The 13844-nt window shown below is 40.6% G+C and overlaps 1 protein-coding gene across 1 annotated transcript in view; it reads left to right on the top strand.

Moving 5' to 3' along the window:
• CUNH1orf131 (chromosome unknown C1orf131 homolog) overlaps window positions 1–10090 on the top strand; it is a 23051-nt gene extending 12961 nt beyond the window's left edge. Inside the window, exons 3-7 of the mRNA XM_004712205.2 lie at window positions 7375–7431; window positions 7717–7812; window positions 7949–8035; window positions 8612–8664; window positions 9697–10090. Coding sequence (XP_004712262.1) covers window positions 7375–7431; window positions 7717–7812; window positions 7949–8035; window positions 8612–8664; window positions 9697–9835 — 432 coding nt within the window. The 3' untranslated portion in view covers window positions 9836–10090. The remainder of the gene's footprint in view (window positions 1–7374; window positions 7432–7716; window positions 7813–7948; window positions 8036–8611; window positions 8665–9696) is intronic.
• The last annotated feature ends 3754 nt before the right edge of the window (window positions 10091–13844 follow it).

The following is a 13844-nucleotide window of genomic DNA, read 5'->3' as shown; positions in this document are numbered from 1 at the left end:
CACTATCATGCTCAGTCCCCACCAGGATTTCAGCACTTCCTCTTTGTTACGTTCCCCTTGATCCTGCCCTACCAGGTCTCCCACACCCACCTCCCCACCATTTTGGATCGCAATCTATGGTATTTTAATATTTTCACCAGCACTATGATGCAAATACATCCATTCTTTAGTTTTTCTAACATCCAACATTGACATGCATTTGAAGCAATTGAAAATGCCATAGAAGCGGTGGAATGATTTGAAAGGGATATCAATAATGGTTTCCACACTAAGAGTATAATCAATGGCACTAAATTACATGTGTAGAAGTTGTTGAATTGGAGAATGTTTTGTTGTATTTTTGCCACGATTTTAGAAAATTACACGAAAAAGAAAATACCATGGCTTGGATCAGGCACACCTTTGTCCTCCAGGTGTCCTCCGTGCTCCTTAATATTTCAAGAGACCTAGTGCAGCAGGTTTAGTTGTCCTTTGATTTCTTGACTGCTGCTTCCATGAGCATTGATTGTGGATCCAAGCAAAATCAAATCTTTGACAGCTTTCATCTTATTTTCTCCATCTAGCATGGTGCTGCCTATTGGTCTAGTTTCGAGGATTTTTGTTTTCTTTACATTTAATTATAATCCACATTGAAGGCTGCAAGTGCTTCAAGTCCTCACTTTTAAGTAACTAAGGTTGTGTTATCTGCATACATACTTCAGCTTTTTAATGAGCCTTTCTCCAGTCCTGATACCATATCCTTTTTCATATCACCCAGCTTCTCTGATTTCCTCGGCGTACAGATTGTACACATAGGGTGAAAGGATACAACCCCAATGCATGTCTGTTCTGATTTTAAACTATGCAGTATTCCCTTGTTCTCTTTGAATGCCTGCCTCTTTATTGATCCATGTACAAGTTCTGCAGGAGCACAATGAAGGGTTTTGGAGTTCCCATTCTTCTCAAGGTTAACCATAGTTTGTCACACAGTCGAATGCCTTTGAATCATCAATAAAACAGATGCTTTTTTGGCAATTCCATATCTTGAGCAAAGATCCATCTGATAGCAACAATGAGATCCTTCATGCCACATCATTTTCTGAATCAGGCTTGACTTTCTGGCAGTTTCCATCAATATACTACTGTAATTGTTGAATAATCTTCAGAAAAATCTTAGTTGCATGTTGTAGTAGGATAATGTTAGATAATTTCCACATTCTGTGGGGTCACCTTTCTTTGGGGTGGGTACAAATAAAGATTTCTTCCAGTTAGTTGACCACTTAACTGTGTTCCAGGAAGCTATCTTTCAAATTTCTTGGCATGGAAGAGTGAGTGCTTCTATTCCTTCATCAGTGCGTTGAACCATTTTAATTGGTGTTCTGTCAATTCCTGAAACCTTGTTTTTTCCTAATGCCTTCCAGTGCATGTTTAACGTCTTCCTTCAGTACTATCAGTTCTTGACTATATGCTATCCTTTGAGAAGATTGAATAAAATAAAAAAAGCCTCAAGGTGCAATATTAAATTCTATGGGCAAACTCCAGTAGTGTAGTGGTTACACATTGGACTGTGATCCACAAGGTAAGCAGTTCAAAACCACCAGCTGCTCTTTGGGACTTTCTACTTCTGTAAAGTGTTAACAGTTTCAGAAACTTGCAGCGACAGTTCTGCCCTGTCCTATAGGTTCGCTATGAATTGGCATTGACTCAATGGCAGTGAGTAGTAAACTATTGAATGCTGCAGGAAGAAATTTTTAAAAAGATGGAAGGAATACACAGTCACTATCAAAGAGAAATAGTCAACATTCAATCATTGCAAGCATACTTGAATCCTATTCAATACGGTGAGATCATACACACAAACATGTTTCATATTTATAATGTACAGGTCCTATAAAATAGAAGAGCCATAGTAGCATAGTGATCCTGAGTTGAGCTGCTAAATGTGAGATTAACAGTTTGAAACCACCAGATGCTCCTCAGGAGAGAGATGAGGCTTTCTTCTCCCATAAAGAATTACAGTCTTGGAAACCTACTGAGACAGTTCTACCCTGTTTTATGGGGTTGCTATGAGCCAGTATTGACTCCATGAACGTGAGTTTGGGGTTTTTTTGTTTTGAGTAAACAGGCCACATGTGACCTCCTCCTCGCTGCAAAAGGGAGAAGGAGAATCCAACTCCACACAAATCCCAGGCCAAAGTCAAACATGTCTTCACTCATCCTCTTTTCAGCCTATTTCTCCCCTAACACTCTTCTGCTGGGTTCAATAATCCATTGCAATGGCCACACAGAAGTTCAGACAATAAAATTAGGCTGGTTTATTAGAGAAGAGATTACCACAAATCAGGATCTGTTAACAATGAGAATGCAAGCAATGGCCCAAAGCAGTACCTCACCTCAACCAGTAGCCAAGTCTTTATTCAGGCCTCAGCCTCTCAGCCATGTGTCCCTTGACCTCTGCCTCCTCAGGCCAAGAAGCCAGCCCACTGCTCTGAGTCTCTTAGTCTCAACACTGCTCCTCCGCTGCATCTCATGGTCTCCTTGCTTTGGCATCTGGTCACTGCCTGGCTCCTTTGCTCTGTCACATGGTCTCTGAACCACAGTCATTATTGTCTCTGGTCTCGAATATCCTCCACTGGTGGCTCTTCCTTAATGGTCCCTGAATTCTCTCTCTCTGCTTCCGAGATGGCTCTTATACACAGAGAAATGACTTTGATGGAGGTTTGGTTTTGTCATTCAGCAGACCATACACCAAGGAAACACCTTCTAGTAAAGTGGAGACTCAATAGAATTCCCTCCAAAATAGGATTGTAACTATCAGCATAGAGGCTAGCATTTCTAATATATTACACAAGAGATTATGGCTAGGATGTTAATTTGCATCTCAGGTCTCTAAGTTATTACAAACCAGTTAAGTGCTTGACTGCTAACCAAAAAGTTGGTGCTCAAAGATACCACAGAAGAAAGGCGTAGAGATCTGTTTTCTTAAAGATTACGGCTAAGAAAACTGGAATTCTGCTTTGTAACACATGGCATTATCTTGAGTGGGAATCTTATTGATGGCATTGGGTTTCTTGGTTTGTGTGTTTAACATCAGTGCGGTACTCTAAATAGACACTTCATGAGGAGGCAAATGTCACCTGTCATGCACATAACTCCTGTTTGTATGAGGAGAAACTAGGTCAATGCAAGGGCATGTTTGGGCCTTGTGGGGGGCAGAGCTCTTTACCATGCCCACATCCTGCTTAGCAGAAATGGTGTAGATGCCCTGTCTTGGTCACCAGTTCAGGAGTGACTGCCTCCCTTCCCTTTCCCCCTTCAAAGGAGAGAGGTGCCATCTTTAGAAATTAATTTTACAGCCCATGTCCTGTTTGTATAAATGTACAGGCTGTATTAAATAATTAGAGTATCAGTGTTAGGCCGGATTGACAAGAGAAACAAATATGCTTGATATCAAGGAGTAATTTGATATCAAGAAAACATCCGAGCCCAGTCCAAATCAAGCCCATAAATCCCTCTTCAGACTCGTGGAACAACATGTGATGATGGAGAAGGCATGAATGTCACAGGCCGACGAGTGCAGCGTCTGGTGGATCTGGCAGTGGAAGTATCACAAGGCTCCGACAGGTCTCAGCTGCTTGAAGCAGAGGGGGTGGGAAACTCCCCAGCTCCTCCTCATGAGAAGGTCACTCCCACAAGGAGTTACTATAGGCTTTGACCTGATTGACAGGCTACACTCCAGGCCTATACGCTTATATATTCAAGTTGACATGAAATTATGTAGCTACCACACTCATTGACAGTACATTGTTGTTCATTGGCATCAAATCAGACCCTGACTCCATAGCTCTATGCTCAGTGGGACAAAACAGTCCAGAAGTTCCACTGAAACCAGCTTAGTCTAATAGAAACTTGCAAGCCTCCACTGACAAATGGCGGGTGGACTATGCTTGAGGTACATTGACCAAGAATCGAACCTAAGTAGCCCTTATAGAAGAGGATTCTGCCACTGAACCACCAATGTGGTTTCCTTAAAATCTCAAGCTTCTGTTGAAGTTTATGGACTAATAATAATCACAGTCACAGGATAGATCGATATATAGTATGAGTCACATATATGTGTATATATATTTTTTCTTTGTAATGTATTTTTAAAATCACTTTATTGGGGGCTCTTAACATCTGTTACAACATTTCATACATCAATTGTATAAAGCATATTTGTACATATGTTGCCATCATCATTTTCTAAACATTTGCTTTCCATTTGAGTCCTTGGCATCAACTCCTCTTTTTTCCCCACCACCCCTTTCAACTCTTATGACCCCCTGATAAATTATAAATTATTGTTTTCACATCTTATACCGATGTGAAAACATGTGACTTATTAGAGTCATATATTTGGAAACATTTGCTACATCGGTGCTTTCTACTAGAAAGTATCAGTGTACACAGCTGAAAGAGAGTTGTTAGGCATAATTTCAATGAATGAAAAGTAGGGAATCAAGAAGAGAAAGAATTATATGAGGCTGGCTTCAAAAAGTTCATGAAAAATTCATTATTTTTTAATATCATTTCCCATGACCTTAACATTAACAACAAAATTACAACCATTATCTTAGACGGGGTTGTCTAGTGGGCCTCATATATGAGGGCGTACCCCCCCAAAATTGTAGAGCAGCACTTTCACCGTATGCTTTTTTCCCCTACTAGATGAACATCACGCATCCAGTGGCATTGCCTGCAAAGGTTCTCCCTAGTAACAGTGAATTTATTCATAAAAGCAGTTTCGCTGGAATCTTTTTTTTGTGATGGCCGATTTAAGAGAACTGCATGTAGCTGTCAAATTTTGTTTGCTGTTCGGGAAAAATGTCACAGAAAATGTGATATTGAACACAGCCTATAAGGACAGCGCTATGGGAAAAACTCAAGTGTATGAGTGGTTTTCTTATTTCAAAAAAGGTGAAATGTCGATTGATGACAACCCTTATTATGTACATCTGTCAACTTCCCAAACGGAGGAAAATGTTGACTCGTAGTGCATTTGGAGTTTGTTCCACCAGGTCAGACTGTTAATCAAGCTTTCTATTTAGAGCAGGGGTCATCAAACTACTTGGGCCACATGTGGCCTGCCGAGGAAATGTATCCGGCCCCCCAGGTGTTTTTGCCCCGTTTGGTTTTTTACTTCAATAACTCGTGCCGTGTGCATAGGAATTTGTTCATAGTTTTTTTGTAAACTATAGTCCAGCCCTCCAATGGTCTGAGGGACAGTGAACTGGTCCCCTGTTTCAAAAGTTTGAGGACAGTCTGGCTAGACCAGAGGGTGTACACTGGTACAGATAGGAACTGGAAATCCAGGGCGGATGATTCCTACAGGACCAGTGGTGTGAGTGGCTATACTGGGAGGGTAGAGGGAGAGTGGGTAGGAAAGAGGGAACCGATTACAAGGAACTATATGTGACCTCCTCCCTGGGGGACGGACAACAGAAAAGTGGGTGAAGGGAGACATCAGACAGGGCAAGATATGACAAAATAATAATTTATAAATTATCAAGGGCTCATGAGGGAGGGGAAAAATGAGGACCTAATGCTGGGGGCTTAAGTGGAGAGGAAATGTTTTGAGAATGATGAGGGCAATGAATGTACAAATGCACTTTACACAATTGATGTATGTATGGATTGTGATAAGAGTTGTATGAGCCCCTGATAAAATGATTAGAAAAAAAATAAAAAATAACAAGTTTGAGGACCCCTGATTTAGAGGTTCTACAAAGATTGCGTAACTGTGCAACAAAAAAAGGCCTGATTTGTGGTAAATGGGGGCTGGTTTTGCCACCATGATAATGTACTTGCTCACATAGCCATCTCGCTGTGCCAGTTTTTGGCAAAAAAACAGCATGCCTCTCTTGCCCCACACACCTGACTCACTTGACCTTGCTTCATGCGACTACTTTTTGTGTCTGTAAATGAAGTGGGACATGAAAGGACAGCAATTTGTTAACCGACTTAGAAGAGGTGAAGAGGCAACATATGTACAAATATGCCTGATACAACTGATGTTTGGATTGATATAAGCATTGTAAGAGCCCTCAATAAAGTGATCCAAAAAAATTTTAAAAGATGAAGAAAAAAATGAGGGAGGTGCTGTCAGTCATCCAAACAGATGAGTGTTTCCCAGATTTGACAAATAGTATTAAGTGTAATGGAGAATACTTTGAAGGTGATAAGGTTGTTTTGTAAAAAAATTTAAATTTATAGAGTTGATAAAAAAAGTTCCTTTTTTTTTTTTTTGCTGGGGATACCCCCTTGTAAGTATAAGAAGGAACTTTATTATCAAGAAGTAACTTAATGTCAAGAAACTCAGTCCAACTCATGTCTATGGGTCTGATGCCAGAAAAGCAAATGACAAAAAAGGTGACACGAGATACAAGAAGATCCTTGGCCTGTGGGTGCAGTCATGTGGATCCAAGGTTACATGGCAGTGTGCCACCGACAGCTCTCAGGGTCAGGTGGCCCTCCTGAGGCTGCTCCCGGAGGAAGACACAGTCCCAGCAAGGAGGGAGGGTGCAGGGGCAGAGAGTGGAAGGATCCCCTGTAACTCTCATAAAATGGCCACCTTCCCAAGGCAGCATCAGCATCAGCCTGGGACCTGATTGATAGATTGGACTCCACCCCTGCAATTTCATACAAATTCAAGTTGACATCAATTCTGTCACAAGAAGTCACTTCAGGTACTTAGTGGCCCTATATAACAGGGTTCCCGAAGCTGTAAATCTTTATGGGCACAGAAAACGTCACCCTTCTCCTAGGAGTGGCTAGTGTGTTTAAACTATTAACCCAGCTCATAATCCACTACACCACCAGCCCCTCCTACATTAACATTTCATGCCCACTTGTCTTTTCCTAATCCTTCTAACCAGCCCCCCCCCAACAGTTTTCTGTGTGTAGTACATGAGATACAGTTAATGACCTTTCTTTATTCTTAATTGTGACCAATCCTTTCTTTAGCTTTGAGACCTTAAAAAAAATTTTATTCTGTAGATCTATAGATGCAGTAACTGGATTGGGGCATGATAAAGGAGGATGGGGAAATGGGAAGCTAACTACAGTGGGTATGAGAAGAAAAATTCTGAAATTGTGGTGATGATTGCACAAATCCTCAATATGAGTGAACAATTGTATGATATGGAATGTACATACCAATAAAACAATTGAAAAAACCTCTTTTTTTTCTTCTGTTACTTACCTCTTTACACAGGCTTTTGCGTAGCATACTTGTATTGTGGTATGTCTTTCAGCACTGGGATAGATTTCAAACCTTCTTTAACATGTCTGCCCATTCGATGATCGATGATGCTTTAATGATAAAGGCACAGATGATCTTTTTTTTTTTTCCAGACCAAAACCAGTGCCCTTGAGAAAGATGTGGACATGCCAGAATTTAACTTAGAAAAGGTAAATGTATGTGCTTTGAAATTATTAATTTGAAACTTTTCCTCCCCTAATTCCAAAAAAATTAAATATGTTCAAGCATCTACCAGTTGGAGAAATGGCTAAGTAAATTGCACTGTATTCACATGGCTGAATGTTATCCAGCCATTTATAAAAACATGGTTCTGAAGACTGGGACTACATTGCCAACAACACAAAGGTAAGTTTTTTTACCAAACAAATGTGTATTTTCTGCGATTTTAGCTAGGCTTTTTAAATGTTTGGAATCTATCTGTTTTGTGTCCACAGGCTCGTCTGGAAGTGCACAGGTTTGGAATCACAGGTTATGGAAAAGGAAAAGAAAGGCTTCTGGAACAGGAGCGGGCCGTTATGCTGGGTGCTAAGGTGAGAGGCTGTGCTGCCTTCCATCACCGGACAAACAGACCTAGGGAAAGGGCAAGCCGTGCTCAAGTCAGAGCAAGAGACACGGGGAAGTCTCTGGAAAGTAAAAAAGTGACGTGTCCCTTTTCTTTCACTTCAGCCTCCCAAAAAGAGTTATGTTAATTACAAGATTTTGCAAGAGCAAATCAAGGAACAAAAGACAGCAAAGAAAGAAGTAATGAAAATGGTAAATATAATATCTTTTCTTTACCAAACTGGAACTGAAAGGTACAATTTACCACAATGTGCCCATCTGACTGAGTAATCCCACTAATGCTTCAGTAAAATGATAAAATTCACACCATTTCTTTGACTTAGCTACACTTCTGTAATGAGGCATATTGAAAGAAAAAGCTGGCTTTAAAGTAGCAAACTCCTTTCTGAATAATAAAATGGCACAGATCAAAGCTACTTTGCCCTTTTACCTGTCTAAGTCATCTTCTGTGTTTTAATGTGGTATATAGTATGCAAAGGGCTACACAAACCCACCCAAAGGTGGGTTTTCAAAGGTGACTATAAAGACACGAAGTGTTACGCTCCCTGTTGTGACGGGACAGGAGGGGTTGACATTGTTTCTGTCAGTGTTACCTGGGAATGGCCTTTCACGTCCTTGAAAGTCTGTTATGTTTAATATGCCCACTAGGGAAAAAAAGGTATTCAGAGTAAAGAATGGTATGACCATAACTTTTGGCCACAAATCTCTTGCCATTTTTGAACCTGTTACCCATTCCTGACATATAATTACCTTAATTTATGAAACCAGGCCCAGGACACAGATGTTTTCAAGAAAAGGAAGAGGAAAGGTCAGGAAGACAGGTGAGTAGCACGACCAGGTATTAGAATTGGGTGATGTGGATGCGTTTCTTAGCATTCTGAAGATAATGCCTTGCAGTTCTTTGGTGTTCCAGCCTGTTAGAATATTTTGCCATTCCTCATTTTATCCAAAGGAAGCCCTTTAGAGGGGAAATAGGATGGAAAACACCCAAGGTCAAACAACTAACCCCAGAACAGAATTAGGAATCCTCTATTTTCATAATTCGCTACCAGAAAAGCTATTCCCTGCTAGGAGAGCCTACAAATTGAACAACCTTGTCTAGGGCTATATTGCCTATTCATTGATATACTGTGTAAGGTAGAACCGTACTTTTGAATAATGGAACACTTGACTTTGTTGCTTGATGCTTGTTTCTTAACTTTTCCTCAGGTATTTTTGTTTTTTCCTGTCACCTTAAATGAATGTTTCAAAATGGACTCTTTTGTCATACTTCTAAAGAACTTGTACATTCCATAAGTTAGCCTTCTTTTCTGGCCACATATATCTATTAGAGAGTGCCTATTGCGTGCCAGGCACTTGAATGTGTTCAGTTGGAGATATTGCCATGATCAGTCTGATAGACTTCCTATCCTTATGGAGCCCATATTTTAGTAAAGGGAGCCAGGCTTGAACATGCAAATAAATAAGATTCTGTTGGGTAGTAGCGGGAGCTATGAAAAGTTGAAGTTTAGCATCGTGAAAGAAAAGAATTGAGGATGCCCTTGGTTGTCACTCTAAGGAGGTGTCAGCTGAGCTGGGAACTGAGTAAAGAGGAAGAAGTGGCCTGGGAAGATCTGGTAGAATACTCCAAAATTAGAAGAAAAAAAAACAAAGAATGCCCTGGACAGACGGCTTTTGGTGTGTTTGAGGACTGGAGGAGGTCTGTGGAAATATATGGATAAGGAGTAGAGGGAGGGGAGCACAAGGAGGAGACTGGGCACTTGTAGGGCTCACAGTGAGGTGCCCTTATTGATGATCCTGTGATTCTTCATCATAAACTTGATTGTGTTATCTTCCTCTCACTTTGCATGTAGGAAATCCCAAAAGAAGAAGTTGGCACCTAGTATCTTGTCAGGTGGACGTATTGGAAAGGTTGGAAAATTCAAAAATGGCACATTGATTCTGCATCCCGTTGACATCAAGAAAATAAACTCTTCCAGAGTGACTAAATGAAGTGATTTAGAAACTCACAAGAGTGGAAACGTGCCATCATGCTGAACCGGAGCCTCTCTGCGTTGAAGATGAAAAGATCATTCTGAATTATTGAACGTTTTACCAACTGTGTTGTTACTATTGGAAACAAAATCAAATACTGTCTGTGGATGTTCAGATATATGCTTTATAGTATCTAAAATATTGGGTCAGCTGTGGTGTGAGTATAGAATAAACCTACTGAAAATATTTTTTAATATTTCCCAGTAAGGATCACTCTTGTTTTCACTCATGTTTTTTGTGCATTTGGTTTTGTATTAGTCTGGGTACTTTAGAGAAACAAATCCACAGAAACTCATGTATAAGAGAGAGTTTGATATAAAGGGTAAGTGCACATCAAGAAAACATCCCAACCCAGTGCTACCCAAGCCCACAAGGCCAACATTAACCTATATGTCCGACACCAATCCACAAAGTCCTCCATCTAACAAAACACACGCAATGATGTCGACTGCAGGAGGAAAGCCAAATCGGTGAATGTGTAAACATCTCAGCACTGGCAGGGGTCTCCACATGGGTGATCCAGCACCCAGGGCTGCATTGGGGTAGGTCCATGAAGCTTCTCCTTGGGGATGTCTTGCAGGAAGTGAGCCTTGCCAGCTAAAGCAGGGAACTGGCTAAGGCAGCTGCATCCTGGTCCTACCATCAGAAAGCAGAGTCCTGAGAACTAGAAAGGCAAGGTTCACCGAGCCATTTATCTCTCTGCCCTTCAAGTAACCCCACATGTGTTTATCGGCCAGGTTGGCACAATAAACTACCTCAGGTTTTAATACAGTTCACAATCTTAGTGTTTTGTAGTTGTCAATATTTAACATTAAATTACTGTTTTAAGCTATTTCATGTTACTGTGCAACAAAAGAACTACGTAACAAGCAGATCATTGTTTTATAGAAAAAGCAGCTTTAATTTTCAGCTTACCAAGTATGTAAAATGTACTTTATAAGAAGTTACTTAAATAAAATACAGTTTTTGTAGTATACAAAGGGATATCCCCCTCAAAATGAATTTTTTTTTCAAAGCTGTGTATTTAAATTTTTTTTACAAAACAACCATATCACCTTCAGAGTACTCTCCATTACACTCAATACATTTGTCAAATCTGCAATTCAATTCTTGGAAACATTTTTCAAACTCATCTGCTTAGATAGCTGACAGCACCGCCCTATTTTTTCCTTCAACCTCTTTCTACATCATCAAATCACTGTCCTTTCATGTCCCTCTTCATTCGCAGAAAAATAAGTTACAGTGAGCAAGGTCAGGTGTGTGGGGCAGGAGAAGCATGCTGTTTTCTGCCAAAATCTGGTGCACTGAGATGACTCTGTGCATTTTGGTGGCTAAACAAGTCCCTGTTTGCTCCAAAGCAGGCCTTTTTTTGTCACACACTGTTATGCAATCTTTTTAGAACCTCTAACTAGAAAGCTTGATTAACAATCTGACCTGGTGGAACAAACTCCAAATGCACTAAGTTGACATTTTTGTCTGTTTTGGAAGTTGACGGATGTCCAGAATGAGGTCTGTCTTCAATCAACATTTCACCTTTTTTGAAATGAGAAAACTACTCATACACTTGAGTTTTTCCCATAGCGCTGTCCTTGTAAGCTGTGTTCATATCACAACAGTTAGTGGCATTTTTCCCTGAGTAGGAAAAAAATTTCACAGCTGCATGCTGTTTCTTAAATTGACCATCACAAAAAACAAGGTTCCAGTGAATCTGCTTTTACAACAAAATTCACTGTGACCGGAGAGAACCTTCCCAGGCAACACATTGGGTGCACTAACAGAGCAACTTGCTCAATGTTCACCTAGCAGGAAAAATGTGTACTACGAAAGCTCCACTCCGCCCAGCATAATTCCAATTTTGGGGGGGTACCCCCTCATATATGACTATGACTGTTAAGACAACTGATGATTCTAATTCATATCCTAGGTCTTGAATTCAAGTGAAGATTGTCTTCAAAGTTTTTACATTGGGAAAACATGGAAATTTTTAATTGTACCACCCTTGGCCAAGACTTAAGACACATCTTTAAAGGTCTACAGTTGATTTTTTAAATTGACAAAACATTCAAATCCAAGCTCATTTAATAATGTTTTGGATAAAAATCAAAATTATATAAATGACATTTTTTGTTTCTTTTTTTAATATGACGGGGGGAGAGGAGTTAGCCAGGTAATTTTTTTTTCTTTTCATTTGTTTGCTTTTCTAATCATTTTACTGAGGGTTCGTACAACTCATCATAATCCATACGTCCATACTTTGTGTCAAGCACATTTGTACATTTGTTGCCAACATCTTCAAAGCATTTTCTTTCTACTTGAGCCCTTGGTATCAGCTCCTCATTTTATTCTCCTTACTCTCCCACACTCCTTCCCTCATGAACCCTTGATAATTTATAAATTATTATGTTTTTCATGTCTTACACTGGACGATATCTCTCTTCACCCACTTTTCACTTGTCCATCCCCTTGGGAGGGCGTTATAGGTAGATCATTGTGATCGCTTCTCCCTTTCTCCCCACACCTTCCTCTTACCCTCTTGGTATGGCCACTCTCAATATTGGTCCTAAGGGGCTTAACTGTCCTTAGCCAGGTAAATTGAAGAAACTAAGAGCACACACAGATCAGTATCGAAGAACATTACCGCCACAAAAACCAAAACATCTTTGTGTTGTTTCTGACTCACGTGACTCCACGTGTCAAAGAATAGAATTCTGCTATGTGGAGTTTCCAATGGCGGTTTTTTCTGAAACCTCAAGGCCTTTCTTCTGAGGTAGTTTTGGATGGATTCAAACTAGCAGCCAAATACTTAAACCATTTGCACAAGCCAGGAACTCCTTTAGAATGGAAGGAGGAAATATAATTTGGAAAGAGGTCAGAGAATGTCACATTCTGAATGAGAAATCACTGTATAGAATTTGACTTTTAAATGTGGACATTTGAGTGAGGGACTGTTGAAAGATGTAAGCAATAAAGTGATGTGTTAAAGAGATTACTAGCAATTGCATGGAAGAGGGACTAGTTAGAGTCAGGTTTGTTAATGTGAAATTTTAGGAGGTCTTGCCATCTGCAGTCAAGAATTCCCTTTCAGAAAACAGCCCCATAACTTACAGGGAATTTTAGGGCAGTGACACTTTTCTGCATGGTGCCTAGTAATAAACACATGGCATTTATCAAAACCCATAGGACTATACAGCACCAAGGATGAACCTCAATGTAAGCTGTGGACTTAGGTTAATGCTTCAGTATTGGTTCATCAACTGTTAACAAATGTGTGGCATACGTGCAAGATATTGGTAGGAGAAATTACAGGTGGCAAAGGGTATATAAGCAGATATGTGGCCAACTTCTCTGTAAATTCTTTTAAAAATAATGTATTTAAGGTGAGGTCCAGGTAGTATGGCAGGAGCCAGACCAAATCCAGGGATGATACATATGGTAGCCAACTAAAAAGGAGGGGAAAAGGAAAAAAAAGACATGGGTAGTGGGGAACAAGGCTCTAAACCACACACGGGAAGGGTGTTGTTTATATCTCCACAGGGAGAGAGGGACCAGACTTCAACCCTGTGCTCTGAGACATGAATGCAACATACCCGCATGAAGCAAGGAAACAGGTCTGAGAAAGGCTGGCCCCATCCCAATTATGTGGACAGTCCCCTCTCCCCCCATAAGAATTCACGTACTGAAAACTAGAGCTCAGGGAGAGGGACATGTCTGATCAGAGCACACAGGAGCAAATGAAGGGGGAGGGGGAGAGAGTGTAGCACATCCTGGCCCACCAAGCCCTGAGGAAGATACTCCTGTTCAGAGCAGCCAATGCACAGAGAGGACTGTAGGGCTGGCCCCACAAGACATGACATCCGCTGACCCATAGCACTATGGGGGATACACTGGAGACACTCCAGGCATTGTGCCCTATCTGACCCTACCATCCTGGGGCAAAACCATAAGGGAAGCAAAGCAATGAAGTCCC

The sequence above is a fragment of the Echinops telfairi genome, unplaced genomic scaffold, assembly GCF_000313985.2.
Source record: "Echinops telfairi isolate 266 unplaced genomic scaffold, ASM31398v2 ScPeMD7_7424;HRSCAF=8462, whole genome shotgun sequence".
NCBI lineage: Eukaryota > Metazoa > Chordata > Mammalia > Afrosoricida > Tenrecidae > Echinops > Echinops telfairi.
The sequence above is the reverse complement of the archived record's forward strand: the minus strand, read 5'-3'. Positions and strand labels throughout refer to the sequence as shown.